The sequence below is a fragment of the Ischnura elegans genome, chromosome 3, assembly GCF_921293095.1.
Source record: "Ischnura elegans chromosome 3, ioIscEleg1.1, whole genome shotgun sequence".
Lineage (NCBI taxonomy): Eukaryota > Metazoa > Arthropoda > Insecta > Odonata > Coenagrionidae > Ischnura > Ischnura elegans.
In genome coordinates this window covers 116,680,990-116,698,835 of record NC_060248.1, presented here as the reverse complement: position 1 = coordinate 116,698,835, position 17,846 = coordinate 116,680,990, and the positions used below count along the sequence as shown (strand labels likewise).

General features: G+C 38.4%; 1 protein-coding gene across 1 annotated transcript; it reads right to left on the bottom strand.

Annotated features, from left to right (window-relative positions):
• Positions 1-2,722: 2,722 nt before the first annotated feature.
• Positions 2,723-17,003, bottom strand: LOC124155101 (glucose dehydrogenase [FAD, quinone]-like). The gene is made up of 3 exons (XM_046528839.1): positions 16,813-17,003; positions 5,661-5,766; positions 2,723-4,954 (listed from the first exon to the last, which is right to left on the bottom strand). Exon 3 carries the CDS (start codon positions 4,937-4,939, stop codon positions 3,053-3,055), a length of 1,887 nt encoding a protein of 628 aa, XP_046384795.1. The 5' UTR covers positions 4,940-4,954; positions 5,661-5,766; positions 16,813-17,003; the 3' UTR covers positions 2,723-3,052.
• Positions 17,004-17,846: the final 843 nt, after the last annotated feature.

Genomic DNA, 17,846 nt, shown 5'->3' with positions numbered 1-17,846 from the left:
CACACTACTACCCATTAACGGTCTAATGAATTGAGAGCTATTAATCATCGTAATTTAATTATAATTAATGGCTATTTTCATGCATATAAATAAAAAATCCTCCATTTGATTTCATTATAGATATCCCATGCGCAGGGCTCCACATTCTAGCATTTAACGCTCGTGATTTAACGCGAAATAATTTGATGAATTTGAGAGGTAACGCGTGCATGGAAGCAAAGGGATGTGTGCGCTCATTGAATTTTGCCGCTGAAGGAGTTGCTGCGGTTACGCGAAGATTGCTATCAATTGGCCTATATATTTCCACTCGCTAGCTTCAATCTTTCCCGGGTAATTAAAATGAAAGCTATACCAACATCCTTTTGTACGCCGCGCTCTCTGTATTCAATAAACATTGGCAGTGTTTGGAGTATTCGGCAGCCAAATCTACTAGTTACTTCCCACTAAAATTCGGGTTATTATTTTCTCTCAAGTTTACTGCTTGCATAGGTTTGGGAAAATAGGTTCACAAGGCAAATAATCGTGAGACTCACCTTGACGATGGATTTCTCGCAGAGCTGTACTTCGTCCTTGCGGCTTCTCTTCGTCGTCGGCTGTGCAGCACTAATGGCCTTGTGAGGGAATTCAAGGGTGTATATATAAAATTGGGCGGGCCTCGAGTGCGTAAGTGCTGTTGTGATTGTAATCGCCAATTTTGCTCGGCGGGGACATTAACTAAACTATGATGGTGGAGGACCTCCGAATTACTGCCAGGACATACCTCCACCCCAATATCAATTTACCCACCGACCGTCTTCCTCGGGAGGACGCCGCCGTAATTACGTTACTGCCATTTTCCTTTAATTCTAATCCTGCCGGTAAATCGTTTACTCATTAAAGAGCCATTCATCACCAAGTTTCGTGGTGGTTTGTGAAAATTAGTGGAATAATTGGCGGCGGTAGTACAGTTACATTTCGTCTGTAGACGCAAGCTTTGGCGTATGAAATTGGTTAGGTTTAATTAGTGCCTGTTCCCATGTTTTAACCCATTTCTCCTTCCATGATTAATTATTCCGAAAGTTAATCTAAGTTCTCCCTCATGGCTATAGAATCGCCAGCGAAATATGACTTAATGCTCACTTAACGTACTGATTTCGCATTTCCTTTAGTGTGTCCATTAGGTCCACCTTTTCAGGCTGCGAAATCTTCCTGAACTATTAAGCGGTTATACAATGAAGCGTGTTCATTCAATGTTTGACTTACGATTTTGATAAATACTGCGGTAAGAAAGAGGTAGCTTGGCATTACGTCACAAATTACTTTTACAGTGAATTCTTTTGTCTTTATTTTGAGATAACGAACGTGTACAACATCCGTTTATCATGAAAAAGTGGGAACAAGGAAGGGCTATTAGTGTATTGGGTATACCCAGGTATATTCTTATCTATGTGGCAGTGAATATGTCTTAAATAATTAATATGTCAATGGATAGCTATTCAATTGTGTTAAGAAAAATTACACTACTTTCCGAACGCTTAAGATGTGCTTGTAAAATTTCCTGCTTCTTGCGGTTTTTGAAAAGGCAAGATTCCGTGTTTACCGAATTATATCGACATTTTTGACCGTTACGATATCAATTATATTCGTTATATAATCCAATCAGCAGAAAAAAATCTTTCGTTTAGCCTTTCTGTCAGATCCGAACGGAATTTGCATGGATATAAGCATCATTAAAAATTTATCTTGTGCTTTTGTGATGAATTTCATGACTGTAATTTACCACTTTTTTATCCTTCGACTAGAATGTTTTTGGAAACAATCATAATTTAAAGAGACAACGAGAAATAAAAGAAATTCATGGGATTAAAAATATTGCTTATTGTTCAGGATGTACATCGATACCTTAGTATTTTCTTTAGGTATTGTATAGTATTTCTTTAAGTATTTTCTTAGGTTTTGTTGAGCATTGACTGATATTCGGCGAAAAATGTGCCAGGTAGTACCAAAAGATGAATGAAATGTAACTCCATTTTTAAAGCCTTACTTGATAATTCTGTTAGCCATTCAGAGTGACGCTGTTTTGGAGTGAATCATCTTTCCTACATATTATTGAAATTCAATTAAGTGTTAACTTCAGCGGGAGGAAGTGATTATATATTCAATGGGTTCTCGAATACACTGCTTTCGATTTCATAACTTCCTCCGTGAACTTCCAAATAAGCCTCATTCCTTATTTTTCAAAACCAATAATATAGCAAAATGGCAAGGATCATTAAAATCTCTTTCTGATTAATTAATTACAGGATTTTGGAATGTTTTGTGAGGCTAATTCGATCAAATTTTGAGTTGCTATTTTGATCTTTCGTTCGTGCACTTGCACTAGCAAATAGTTCGGAAATATAAATGTAGGATTAAATATAGCATTTCACTTTTAAATTAAGGTCAATGTTATATTATCTCTATTAATTATGCCCGTGTCTATTTTCAATCAGATCAGAAATCTATTATGAGTTTTTATTTTATTTCAAATGGTTTCATTTAAGGAGATGTGAGCCTGTTGGGTTACTTCTAAAAATATGTTGATTTTGTGAGATATCTTCCTCTGCTGTCTATATTGGATCATCCTTACCTAATAAATGACGAAAATTCTACCTGAAATTAATAAAATGGTTAAATTCATCCTGTGTTGTTGAAATATAATGCATCATGTTGTTGTGAAGTACAATGTTCCACTTTTTAATAATTTTGTGACATGTCTTTAATGAGTTTCGCTACACTGTATCATGCCCGTGTTTCAGGCTCAATAATGTCTTTTCAGTATCTCGTTAAATGATTTCAAAAATTGTTAAGCCGCATTTAATACAACAGTACATGATGGAACAGTTCGATAACACCAACCTTTGTACCATAACAAGAATGTTCACTTTCTTTTTTCTTCATATGGCACCTTAAACTTTTATCTAGCATTTTGGGTTACTGTCTACCATCCATAGAAAATAAATGTTGCCTAATTTATAGTAAACTCAAAAGAAAGATATGTCATCAACTTCACTTCTTCAGTCAGTCTTTGAGATCACTGCAATTCTTCCGTGAATATGTCTTCCTTGATCATGTCCGCTGCCTTCTCTGCCACCATTATCACCGGAGCGTTCGTGTTTGCCGTCGGTATCGTTGGCATGATGGAGGTATCTGAAACCCTCAGTCCACTAACGCCGTAAACTCGCAACCTGCTGTCTACAACAGCTTCCGGATCCGTCGGTGGTCCCATCTTGGCCGTACCCGAGAAGTGCCAGATGGTGGACGAGGTCTGCCTCGCCGCGCACTTCCAGTACTCGTGGGAGGGGTATTCGAGGTGGGCGCAGGGTGGGAATTTGTTGGGGTTCAGCCTGCAGCCGTGGGCTCTCATGACCTCTGTCTCACAGAGCATAACCCCGAATTTGGCTCCGTCCGCTATCGTGTCCAGGTCCCTCTCGTCCGAGAAGTAGTTGGGCCGCACCTCCGCTTGTACGTTGGGATCCGCACTCCTGAGCTGCACGGTGCCCCTCGAGTATGGCCTCATGAGCGTGGGGATTATCCCGTAAGCCTGCTGGTTGAGTATTGGGCTGAAGACGTCGTTGTAGAAATCGTCCGAAATGCCCTCCAACGCCTTCAATAAAGAGCCCCCGTCGTTGTTTTCAGTGATAGTTTTGGAATATAGACCAATGTCTGGCCAGTCCAGACTGGCATTGGAGTATCTGCTGTGTAGGAAGGCGTAGTTCTCGGCGGCTCCGAGGCTCATCAGTGGGCCAGTGCTCCTGATGGCGAAATCAAGAAATGTTTTTATCGGGTTTAGCTGCAACAGTACAGTCGTCAAAGGGTCTTTCACCAAGAAGAGGATGCCTCCGATGCCCACGTGATCCTGAAGATTTCTTCCCACGGCAAGGTCTGCTATCACTTCGATTCCCTTCTCGCGGAGGTGCTGAGCTGGGCCGATGCCGGAGAGCATCAGTATTTGCGGAGTTTTGAGGGCACCAGCTGTCACGATCACCTCCCTGGTGACGCGTACTCTTCGACGGATACCTCCTTTGTCAAACTCCACACCCTCAACTCTCTTCGACAATTTGTCTATCAGGATGCGCCTCACGTTGGAATTCATGCTTATGTGGAGGTTCGGCCTGTTTCTGTTAGGACGGAGGAAGGCCTTGGCCGTGCTGCAACGGAAGCCTCTCCTCATCGTACACTGGGACCGTACCAATCCAGTCTGCGTGTCGCCGTTCATGTCTATTTCCGTGGGGATGCCCAGCTCATCCGCCGCTTTCACCAGCTCGTCCGTGATGGGAGCGTAGTACCTCGGAACCTCGACCGTCAGAGGTCCTTCCGTTCCGTGGTATGGGGAATTTTTCAACCGGTCTATCGTCATGCCCTCAGACTTCTTGAAGTAAGGGAGGACTTCCTCGTACGACCAGCCTTCGTTCCCCTGTTGAGCCCATGAGTCGTAATCCCTGCGGTTACCTCTGACGTAAACCATTCCGTTAAATACGCTGTTACCGCCAAGGAGTTTGCCCTGGGGAAAAAAGCAGCGACCGCCCTCCATGGCTCTACAGTATCCAGGATCGGGCTCGGCAAGGATTTGCCAATCCCTGTTCGTTCTTAAATTTCCTCCTCCCAGTGCTGGAACATCGGAGAACACGGTCTCTTCTGGACCTGCTTCCAGTAAGAGGACCTTCCACCTGGGGACCTCGGAGAGTCTTGCTGCCAGCACAGAACCTGAAGAACCTCCTCCGATGATAATGAAATCGTAGCTGTCTAGCAGTCGAGGGCCGATGTCCTTGGGTCGATTTGGCATGTCTACTATGTCGGAACGAAATACGTAAATTGTCGTCTCCAACAATGATACCGCTAGCATTGCTATCTGCGATATTGTCATAAAGCTTAAGTTGAAAGGGTTTCCTCGCCGCCTTAAGCCCAAAAGAGCCTCCATGTTGATTATTTATACCTGCAATAAGATAGAACGTGTTACTAGTTCAAGTTGTAGTACATATTTGTATTTTACATTTAAAAGGCAAGCACTTTGTAAATATGTGAAGGTTAGTTGATGGTGGAGTGGAGTCTAAAGTTGCTTCAAACCAATCATTGAATTGCTGGCTCATGATGATGGTAAACATTTGGCATTTAATGTATGCTTAAGTCATGAGAAATATTTTCAAAAGAAACGTAAAACAAAATAACGCAAAACGGACGGCGGAAGAAAGGTTGGCTATGTTGAAAAATATTTATTTGTCTTGACTGTCTCAAAAAAGCTATCAAAATTTAAAACACATGTTGTTGTTTCGCACTATGAAGATAAAATCCGATCATTGGTAAAATTTGGTAGCAAATTTTCTGTATGCTTTGCTATTCTTAAATTTCACCTTTTTTCGGCTATAATGCAATACAAAATAAATGTCCCATGTTCTGTTGATAACCTTCCTTAACACTTGTATCAAAGAATATTATGATAGGTGTGTACAATCTATGTATTAGGTATGACATGGAAATGGATTTTTTAAGGATAATGGTTTTAGAATAAAATGTTCATTAATAACGATTATGCGTTATATTTTGACATATTTGTGAGTTTTGGCTTGCTTTTATTATATTTGGCTCTAAGTTTTAGTCTAAATTTGATTTTGTTATGTCTTTAAATTAATATTGAACTTTACCTTGAGCAATGGCGTTGATGTGGTCAAGCAGCTAGTAGATTCGGAGCAGGGCAGAATCCCTGTATTCTTTAGCAGTAAGTAGGCATTTTTCATTGGGATTGATATCCTGTGAATAGATAATTATTACGTTATTTACTCACGCATCGAATATTGTATCATAATATTTAGGCATACATTTTCAAAATTATTTTAATCCTGGTTGAAAGTACTAATCACTATTGCCTAGGTCTGCAAATGATGTTTACAACTACGCTTGAATAAATTTCTTGATGATATATTAATCAATACCGGCTATTATGCAGGTATATTTCGAAAGTTTATTCATCAAGGTTGGGATGGCATTTGTGCCGTTCTTTGTGTTTTGTGTGTGCGTCCAGAGAAATTGGTGGAAAAAAAACTCAAATGGGTCGTTCAACACTTATATTATATGGTCGATTGGTTTAACAGTTTTTTTATATTGTCGATCATGATGGTTGGAAATATTGAGAGACTCTTATTTTTCCGTTTTTCTACCCGTCGCTAATTCCTCAAACTTTTCGCGATAAAAAATCCACGGCCTAAAACCTTTCGCAAATAAGTTGGTGACATAACTAACTCATTCCTAGCGTTTCGCCGCGTCTACTTGGCAACTTCTTCATGGCTTCTTCATGTGTTGTTTACACTCTTATTAGCGATTCCTTTTTCAAATATTGGTTTTTCTCTGATCGATAAGGTGAACCTAAACTCAAATGGCATCACCCACTCATGAAAAGGTACTTCACACTGGTCTACTAATAACTGAGTAGGGAAGATATTTTTCGTCGTAAGTTATCTTTTCCTTTCTTATACCGAATTATATGTATAAATTACCGTTTCAGATTTGAGTGAAATTCCCCACTAGCATCGATTGGTCAAAAAAACTCTAAATGACGCAGTGGAAATATTTGTAACTGATTATCAATCTTCGTTGGAATGAGGCTTATTAATGTTGTTTAAGCATTCCTCCGTTTTTAAAAGGTTCCAGAAAACGACCAGCTATGGTAATGTAGTATTTCTGGATGTACATATTTGAGTCTCACCGCTGCTTATTCGAAATATTTGGAATAATACGACAGTTGTTCTGCATTAAAATCAGGAAATATGGATATGGTAAGCTGTGTATTAAATAACGTCTACGATTCTCTCGTTTTCGAACCGCGACGCATTTTGTTACAGTGATTTTCCTGCTTGTTCAAGGCATTTATTACGGTTAAAAGGAAGGTGAAGGCGCTTGAAAATAACTGAAAATAATGTGAGCTTTCCATCATTAAGGTCCCAAATTTGCATGAATACAATTCTCTTTTCCATTCTCTTTTGTTCTTTCTCCAAAACGCAGTCATCAGAACATGTGATGCAATTCGTGCTCCTGAGGTACCACGCCCTTTTCCTTTCTTGTGTTTCGAATTTTCCTCTAAATTTTCTCATGTACCGCAAGATTTCGTTTGTTGGATCGGAGTTTTTGCCTAATTATTTGAGGTGAGAATAATTATGAGTTTTCTTCGTTCTACGTGTGTATTTTTAGGTGACTTTCGTTAGGCTGAAGAAAATTTTGATTTCAGCAGCGTAATATTTATTTATGTCCAAAATTAATTTCATTTTTGTTGACGGCAGAAAAATCCTGTTGCAGTGCCAGGTTACGTGTATCTAAAATTATCTTTTTAGAATTCCCTGAATGTGAATTTCGTAGAAAAAGGCAATTTTTTCAAGAGAAAGAATTACGTAGAAAAGAGTGAGTTATAGTCTTATTTATATGTACAGCATTTGAGAACTTCTAGAATATTCGCCTTCTTAGTATTGGTGAATTGTGCAATATCCAACGACTTTTGCGGGTCGTAATTACAAATCTCGTACTGTTATACTCGTCTACTGTGTGCTTTTTAGGATGTTCTCTTTGTTGTCAGTGAGGTTATCGTAATAAGAGAGATAAAAGTCATCTTTTAAATGCGTTCTGGCTTATTAATTTGTTCCATCATTCAGATAATTTTATTCATATTAATTAGTACCACTAAATTTATATGATTGTGTTGTGAATGCCGCTTCATTTCTCGGTAACCTTCCCATAGAGATAAATAAATATTGGAAAGAGTTCTTTGTTACTCAGTTATTGTATTCGCCGATTTGTAAGTTGCTATGTTCTTTTTTTGCGAATTGACCGAATGTATACCATTTACGTCCTCACAAATATACAAAGGCAACTCAGTCCACGGTACTACCTGTAAAAATCGAAAAATGAAGCAATACTTCCCTGAAGCAATGAAGGAGAAACGTGGGTAGAAATTGGTGGCGACGCGGTACTTCTCAAAAACGCTGATAGGAAATAAATAGAATGGGACATTTTTACTGAATCTTCGTATTTTTTAACCGTATCAAATGTGAGAATCACTGCCAAATACCGTTACAGTCTGTCTTTTCCATTGTTGCGCTATTTTTCAGGAGGCCGAAACAAAGATAGAAGGATATATCGCCATTCTGTGCCCTGGCCTACATAGTTCTTTTTTTCTCTCGCTTTTGATTTTTTTTCCTCACTCTCCTGTCGTATGTTCTGTCAGTTTTACCCCATCCTCCCACATTTTCCCTTCACTTCGCTGCCCCAGTCCATATCATGTCCATATTTCTCTCCAAGGGCATTCCGTTGTCCGGTTCCAACCAGCGGACGAATCTGTGAATTGAATTTGAGACTGATGCGATAGAACCTTAGCAACGTTGTAGCCCTTGAATGCTGCTATTCTTGGAGCTATAAGTGTTTACTTGCTGAATGTCTTATATCGCGAAGGTATACGGCTATGATTATCATTGTTGCGTTTGGTTGCCAGAAATGGAATACAGATGTCATGGAGGTTTGTCATAATGATTGAATATCTTGACGTTCTCATTATAAAAATGTGTGTTTGTGTTGAGTAGAAATCGGTGCAAATTTTACAAATAATATTGGTGCAAAAAAGGTTTACTAAGCACGAAGCGTGGTTATATTGATGGCATGTCTTTCTCGGTTTTACATCGGTGATTTACAAAGAGTAGTATCGCAACGAAATAATGTAAGTAGAAGTAATTTCCCCCAAAACAGCGCCATCTTTAATCTTTTTGCACATCGACAATGAAAGAAAATTTTAATGGAATAATTCATTGCTGTTCTGAATTTGTCCTCGTTATTTATGTTCCTTAAATGGTAGGTAATAGCCCTTAGCGTGTTTTGTCATTCAGACGACATCCCTTTGAGCGTAATAATGTGTCTCTATGGGTACTTGCTGTTGGATGGACGCATATCTTTCAGATACGGTTATGGCTTCCATTTTATACGCTTACGTCATTTTTTCCAGCAACGATAATTTGTCTCAGCTGTACACCGTTGCAGTCAGTATCATGACCCGATAAGTCTTAAAGGGTAAAGTATTTGTGGTAAAAAAAACCTGGTACTAAAATTATACATATAAGTAGCTAAAAAAAGACCGATCCTGTCATTGAATCGATCCTGTCATTTAACAGAGATGAGGAATTTCAATTTTTAGCTAGGTTTGCCATGCATCTTTAATTTTTTTCCCTCCAAAGTAAATCTTGCTTGATAAAATTCAATAGTTATTTTGGATGACAGAAATATTTTTGTGTTTGTTTCGCAAAGTTGCGTCCATTCACCTTGGGAATCGATTAATAATCGCTCTCTTTGTTTTGATATCTATTTGTTTAATAATACATGTAGGTTTTTCGTCTTTGAATGTCTTCATATGAAAGAATGTTATATATTGTTTTGCTAATTGAAGATAAAAAAGTCGTCCGCATTGCTAAAACTCATTATGCCGTTAATTGCGATAAATATTTCTACACCCTGCGACTGATTCATTACTCCTCATTGTCATGTTTCCTGAATGGTACGTAGTAGCCATTGGTATATTTTTCATGTATGAGCATAATACCCTTTGAGCATAATTCTGTGTCTCTACGGGTAATTTCTCTGAGAAAGACGGGTACTCTCTCTTTTCAATTCAATCTCAAATACTTATTCTTCTTTTGACCTTTTTTCCTCCCGCACCAATTTTAATAACCAATTGAAAAGACTATCCCTCTGACTCCCACCTTTTGTACCTATTCTTTATGTTGAAAATGATTGTTATTTATGAGATCATTTTTATACTTGTTTTTTTATTATATTTACATAATTTATTTTGTTTATAAACCCAATATAAAGGCCTTAGTGCTTTTCTTGGTGTTATTTAAATAAATAATTAAAAATAAATAGACGTAAATCTATTAGAAACGGTACCTTTCCTTGACGTCTTTTACGAGCCAAAGTGTTTCGTATGAGGTAAGTATTTTGCTTGTTTTGTCTGCATTAAAACCTTATTTCTATGCGTTATTTGACCTAAGTGTTTGGCGTGTTCATCGGCTGTTTAAAAATAATCAGCGAGTTGAAGTTTTCTTTGTGAGATTTTCGATACTTCTTTATCGATCCTGTCATCATCTTATCGAGAAGGCATGCAACCTTTTTTCATTCCACGAATTTTTATCGCACCGTGAGTTTCTCTAACTGGTTTCCCTTTCACCTTTCGATGCCAGAATTTCAACTCCGGTCCAGTTCATTTTTTTTACCGCGGAATCAGTTCAGTCTTTTCCATGCTCTCACAGGGAAATGTAGCTTAAGGCAACTCCTGGAACGTTATGGTTCGAGAAATCTACGTGGATGTATCTCTTTAAAGTACTAAAGATCACGGGTTATTACGTGCATTCAATTTATATAAAATTATATGACGTCAATATATCAAATAGATGACCTTAGGCATGGCAACGGTTGAAGGCACTGGTGCGATTCTAGATGTGCACCCCGTTATGTACAGTTTTGTGTCATTGAATTTACAAAATGGGTTAACTACTAATATTAGGAGTGAATGTGACTGATTAGGTAGTCTTGGGAGGGGCAACACTCGCTACGCTACGACTCGTGGAGAATTCCATTCTCTGCAAAATTATGCATACAAATCTGAATTAATGAGAAGAAATTTTTAAGAGAGAGATAAGCAGGAACCTAACTAAATGGAGCGCTCAGAAGGTGTCGTTTTTTCGGAGGAAAGGGGTGCGTAGGCTAGGATAAGGGTGGGGATGTTGGGTCAAGGTGTAGAGAAGGTTGGGCCTTCAAAGGTGGTTTTTTTTAAGTTTTTTGTTCAATCCGCTGAGCGAAATATTGTCAGATGTCGGCTCGGCACGTTAGAAGAGTTGTATCGGCGTTATATGGCTTCAAAGTCTATCTTAAATGCAGGAATGCTTGCCTCAACGCAAGAATTTTCGTGGCCTCTGTTACTCCCTGCTGTTTTTTTTATGAATCCTTGTTGCCATTGTTGTCCCTTCACGTTCGTTAATCCATCTTAAGCTCTGCATACGACATGTCTCTCTTCTTTCCCACCGTAAAATCTATTTTCTCCCTTTTCCCCGGTTGCTCAATATCCTCGCCTCTTTCACCCTGCTTTCTTTTCCCCCCTTGACCCTCTCCACTTGGCTTCCATGTTTCTTTTTTCAGCAACCTCTTCCCCTTTTGTTTCGTTGATAACTTGCATTATCATCGTACCATTTTTTCAGCTACCACGTTTGCGTTACTCAACTTCATCCCTTTATTTGTTTTCTTGCCCTCTTCGTTTTGTCAGATGAAGTGAGTGTTCGAATAGTTTTCTCACAGAGGGAGAACGAATTTTTGTCTCCGTTTTTCATGTTAAAATGAGGGAAACGAATAATTTGGTCGACCATCTCCAACCGTCATTTTCGAGGCAGTCTGTCGCTTATTAGACGTGGATCCTCAAAAATTTGATGCATAAAATCGCCTTGGTGTTAAGGCCTACGAGCTTGGTACTCTTCCGAATATATTCACTTTCACAGTACGCATGGCCGCACTCAGCTTATCGATTTTGAAATTGGAGCTCAGTAACCTTATTTTTATTTACACATTTTAATGAGAAATAAATAAATTATATTTAACACGGATTAAAGGCCGTTTAAAACGGAAAATTTGTGTCTGCGACCGGAAATATTTCTCTCAAAAATGTGATATTTTCAGCTGTCGCAACGCATACCACAAGGAAAATTTTTCTTTCACTGTTGTCGATACTTCATAACTGATACCAGGATATGCATAGCACTAAAAGAACATATATTCATTTATTAATGAATGAGTGTTCCAGAACGCACATGAGAAATTTTGCCAGTAATTTAATTTTAACTGTTTTATCGTGAGGCGTATTCCGTGATTCGTTCCTTTTTTGGTGGTTTCATAGTATAGACATTAGTTTTAAATTTAAAATAAATCTAATTTTCAATTATTTTGAGCGTTTGTAAAGTAAAAACAGGAAGTAAATATTATACAATTTTAAAATTATTTTTCCACGAGTCCCAATCGATTTCTTGTCATTGAGTTCCCTGGCATTTTTCATTTCTAATATGATTAATAATCCTCACAATGATCATGTTACCTACTCATTATATAAAACCGACTTATATGCTAGTGAAAAATTTAGCTTTATTTAATGAAATGCTTGAAAATATTTAATACGGACGAATTTTCAATTTTTAAGAGCAATAAGTTTACTCTCTACCATATTAGTTTCTTTCTCTTAACAGGACACTGGACATTGATACGAGTATCTTGTTAATTCATCGGTCCCCAGTTTGTATTATTTTTGTCGAAAAGGAGTATTTTTGTGGAATTATGTCATCAAATGTACTATAAATAACCTCGTGCACCTACGGTTTTCCTCTACTATCAAAATTACCATTCTATTTATTTCTACTAGTACCTGCTATCTTTTTACAACCACTATTTATCATCAATTCTTCTCCCCAAGAATATAAATTTATACACAGTGCAATATCTACCATATCCGATTATGGATTCCCTGTGTATAGCGCGTGAGAGACTTTGACTTACAAGACTCAAAGTATAAGTACAATGGGGACGTGGGCTATGGGAACAAGATCTTGTGAAAAAAGAGAGTGGACGAACACCTTTGCTTCTCAGTTGACCCACTTAAGAGAACCTGTGCCGTGGGGTTAAGTAACATTAAAAAAGAGTATGCATCTTAGTGAGCCTGTTGGGAAAATGTGAATGGGTAGGTTTGGGAAAAATGTGCAGTTTGGATCACATTACTTTTGCAATGCATTGAAGCAACGACCTGGCCACATTCCAGTGCGCGAATTTCTAGAAGGAAGAATATGCTTCTGCTCGATTTCGAAACGTAGACCAAATCCTTGAATGGTTTATAAAATTTATCTTGTTACTGTGTAATATTTTGCTCTTTTTCTATTTACTCGACTTGCTTCTTTTCGTGAATGAACGATTGATGATACGAGACTTGTTTTAATACAACCTCCAATCTCTGCGAATCTCGTGTTTGTTTTATCAATCCTATTAATCCCCATTTTGTGTGCCACGCTAATCATAGCATTCATTCTCAGTGCAACGGGCTGCTACACAAATGAAATAATAATCAATTCTTCATGAGGCTCTATTGATAGATTTTTATATAATATGAAGTACGAAGTATATTTTCAATATCTTTATTTTATGAACTTCCGCAATGACAGTGATTCATTCAATCAATATGGAACACATATCTTCTTAATATTATGATTGCATAGTACATTTTTGAACATGATGGAATTTTGAGACTTATCTCTTGAACCTCATTATCTTAAAAATACTACAGTATATTAATCACAAAATACCTAAATAAGAGGTTTTTAGTGGATTAAAAATTTCCGAAAGTTTCCAAAGATTGTCAATCTTTTGCTCGCGTTCGATTCAATCAAAAGAAACGGAAACCTGGGCCAAGGGGTTACGAATACAGATCTACAGAATGTGTTCATGAGGGATGAGGCCACGATGAATATTCCCAAAATTCTGAGATGCCTTCTGAGTGAAATTCCTCATAGTAAAATGTAGAATTTATTCATTCATTATTTTACGGAATATGGTTTTCCAGAACCAGAATTTCCGACGCAAAGCCCTTTCATAATTCCATTCAGATGCCCTTACGAGTGTATTCGCTTGACCCTAGGGCATTAGGAAATTTTTTGATGATAACAAGAGAAATATGCGTGTATTTAAATAAAAATTATTTTAGGCATATTACAGTATTTGTTAACATTTCGTTCACGATTGAAAACTTCTTTGCAACGTTTCCCTTAATCATTACAAAGAATATTCCTTTGCTAAGACTTATCGTATGAAATCGTTCTTTTCTGCTTTGGTCCTTAGAAAAACTAAATGATCCGTGAAGAGGTTCCGTATGCGTAACGGTGAAAGCTTTTTGGGACTAGAATTTTTTCTCGAAATGTTGCGGCTGAATCGAGACAAGGCGCACGACGTCACCTCCGTTGAAAAGTCACTTTGTCCTTGTCACTTTTTTCTGGTGCCATAGCGACTACGTCTTGTTTTTATTTCGGATTAAAGAGCAGGAGGCGATGAAAACATTTTAAGTTGGTGCTAATGGGCCTTTTACTAAAAGACCTCCCATTTTATCACACATTGTCTTAGGTCGGAAGCTGAGGAATACATGTCCGAGGATTGTCTGATATCAGAATAAAAAGGCAGTAGGGAACTGAAGGTCAACGAGGCATTTGCAGTAGATGGAATCCTCTCTGTTTGCGGAATATTTTTGTTTAATTGCGGAAGCAAGTTTTTCTTTGCATCATCTGTTTGAAAGTAGATTAACCGGTGAATATATGGATTGTATGACTCCCCTGTTATAATGAGAGCATCTATTGAAAGTGCACTTTATTTTCTCGTAGAGTACGTATGATTTTTTCCTAAAATAACCATTTATGTTTTGTGTATGCTACTTTTTTATCGTTCTTGCCTAATACATGATGATAAATAATAATATCCCCGTACAAGCATCAGATATTTTAAGCAAATTGAAAGTGATATTATGCCAATGATTTCGGTTCTCCCAAACTTTTGGCCTCCGTATGCATTTCATATACTTAGTGCAGTTTTCAACGTTGTCTTTTTTGTACTTCAGTCATATGGCAGGTAATACCCACGCTTCAGTATGCCCGAAACCATTTTTGAACATATGATTGCTCCAAAAGAAGTGGTGCTCTTTATGTGAGTGGTATTAATTTCTCAGTGGATCAGTGGAACTCGTCCTGATAGCTATCCCCGCCCTCCTTGATTTATAGATTTTGTCATTAAATTGCTAGTTCCGACATCAATTATCTTAAAACCGAGATTATTTTGTCATATCTTTTAATGTAGTTATTTTGGTTAGAAAATGGATATTGATATTTTTAACTTCAAGCGCAAACCTTTTCAAATCAAAGAAAGATTTTTAAGAAAGTAGATGAATTATTCAAATATATTTCTGTTGTGTTACCAATCCTTAGGTTACAATTCGGTTAATGATTCAATGGGGTTCCAATGTCATAAATGGTATAACTCCCCAGTGGCGGATCCAGAATAGGGACAGAGGGGAGGCTAAGTGGGGGTTAAAATTCCAGCAGCAGTGGGGGTCGGAAAAATTACCATTCTATCTAGTGTAAATAGAATACCCAAGGGGAGGCTATAGATCCGCTTCCCATAGATGCGCCACTGTAACTCCCTATCTTCTATATTATTTCTATTGTATAGATACCTTTTTCTCAACTTATACGCAACCAAACTCTACAAATGAAGTACCAAAATGCACAGAATTTATCAGAGAACATGCGACGGCATATCTTACTTTCTAAATGTTGCTAATGTTTCCTAAAATTGGTTTTTAAATAATTAAAAAAACTGTAAATTTTCCTGACGTTAACGGCGCACAAACTGGTACATTTGTTCATTTGCAACAATATCTCGCATTCTTAAAATAACTTTTATCAAAATGCGGCTGATTCCACATTCAAGTCTCCTGTTGATACGTAAGTATGAGTCATCATGTGCGTTTAACAGAGGATAGTGTAATTACTTCAATGTTGTGTTTAAAGAGGTCCTCTGACCTCAATTTGTACATGAAAATTCCAATTAAATTTGTACATAAGACCCTGCCTTTTTTCTACATTTTAACATTAGAAACGCGCCTATCCCTCTGTGGACCTGCATTGAAAAGAGCGGGGGAAGCCCGCTGGGAGCGGGCTCGTTTTAATATATTTCATTCGCTAAGTTTTGTTTGAAATGCAGTTAAAATTTTCACTATCCGGTTATTTTAGGAATCGACATCATTACATACCTCACCTTTTCGTGTTGAAAGTTTGTATCTACGCAATAATTTGCATATTCTATGTCCAGTATCTTTCCATAGTGAATGTTGAATCGATCGCACACTTACGTTCCCCGTTTAATTGTGGCGCTGCGGAGGTGACGCTCCCCTTGAATCAACAACTTTCGCTTTTCACCGCGCGGTGGTCCCCGTTTCTCTCCTTTTCGGAAGATTGCTTTTCTCCGAGAAATAAGCATGTGCTTATTAAATTTTTTTCTTCTCCGCGTTCTTAATTTGAGTGAAATAGCATTGGATTACTCCGAACATTATTGAACTTATAATACGTCGTAGGAATACAAAACTTGTAGTTTATGACTAAATAATACACGAATGATTTGTCCAAAGTAAGGAATTAATGCTTAAATTAATTCACGATAAATACTCCTTGGTGAAAATCACTATGACCGTTGTTTCCCTCGTCGTACAGGTTAGTGAAGTTGTTATTATTAGCACACTCTCTTCGCACCCTGAGCTAACGAGTTGAGTCTTTCCCTCAGTTTCGACTCAATGTCTGTGCGTAGATGGTTAGTCTCGAGTCCGATCACTGTTTGCATAGTGGTTTGTATTTTCACTGTCAAAGAAATCCGTTTATGAAGGCTTACTGTTCAAACTCATATGTTTTCGGGGATCACATTTTTTTCGTATTTTTTTCCTCAACTTCCTTTCTATCATAATACAGTAAGTGAAAGAAAGCTTTCCTTCATTTCTATTCCAAAATATCCTCAAATCATTAGACTCACTATAGTTGCCCAAAGATTTATCACCATTTCTCCTCCTTTGCGGTTATTGTATTCACTCTCCATGCAACACACTTGAAGTTCCCTCGGCCGTGATATTTCCCGCTTCAAAATTTGACCCAGTGCCCAGTGTGTTTATATTATATAACGGCTTTCCCTTTCCGGTCGGTATGTACTCACCTCTGCGCTCTCGAGATGAGGAGAGGCAGTCTTAGCCCAATTGTGGTGGCCTGTTGGTCCTGCTTTCAGTGTGGGTGATTATGAGGCCGCGGGTTCGTATCCTGCCCCGACGGTTGTCTTGGGTGCTTGGTCAGTCCTTGTGCTCGCCGTGTCCTCGCACCACTGTGCGTGGTGTTCTGGTGTTCTCCGTCGACGAGGATTCGGGTTTCTCGAGTCTCGACACACACGCAGTCTGCTCCATCCTTCTCCCCCCCCCTCCTGCCCCTGCTCCCCTCCCACCTTTCGCTTTTCCCCTCCTGCGGAGAGTCGGAGCCGCGAACTAGTTAGAGGTTGACTTCGCGATTCATTTCTGTGATTCGGTTCATGTCGATGAATAGTTCTTTCGAATCGGTCATACAGCGCCCAATTAGAGCCTTATAGTATGGTGCGAGTATTCGGAGGATGTGGGCGTCGTCAAGTCAGCAAAATGTGTACAATATGCATTAAAAATCGGTCTTCTTAAGAAAATTGAAGTGCTTGTGGAAAATTGCGAAGATCACTTGTGTGTGTACAGAATTTATTTAAACCAGTCGTTCTAAGAAAATGGAAGTATTTGAGGAAAATCGCCATGAACATTTGTATGTGTACATGTATTTAAACAAGTCGATGTTGATTCATGAGACAAAACATTATCATGAGTCATATTTCACCCGGTCAAAAATTTATCGTATGGAAGTGTAAAGGAATACGACAGGCTACAAATGCATCGAAAACAGCGCTGTGAATCGCCGTAGGTTTTGTTGGTGTGAATCTACGGCCATTTTTTACGGCGTTTTTTTAACTGTGTGATCTGTTAAGGCCTTTGAGCTCGAATCCCTATACTTATGAGCAATAATATGGTCGTCATTAACCATTTGATTTGTTGTGGACCACTTAAAACGATGACTTGACGTAACGTGGTGCAAATAATTGCTTATGTGTGTACAATGTACATCCACCAGCAAATAGGTATCCTTAGCAGCCCTGCGAAAAACCAGGGTTATTGACAGGAGATC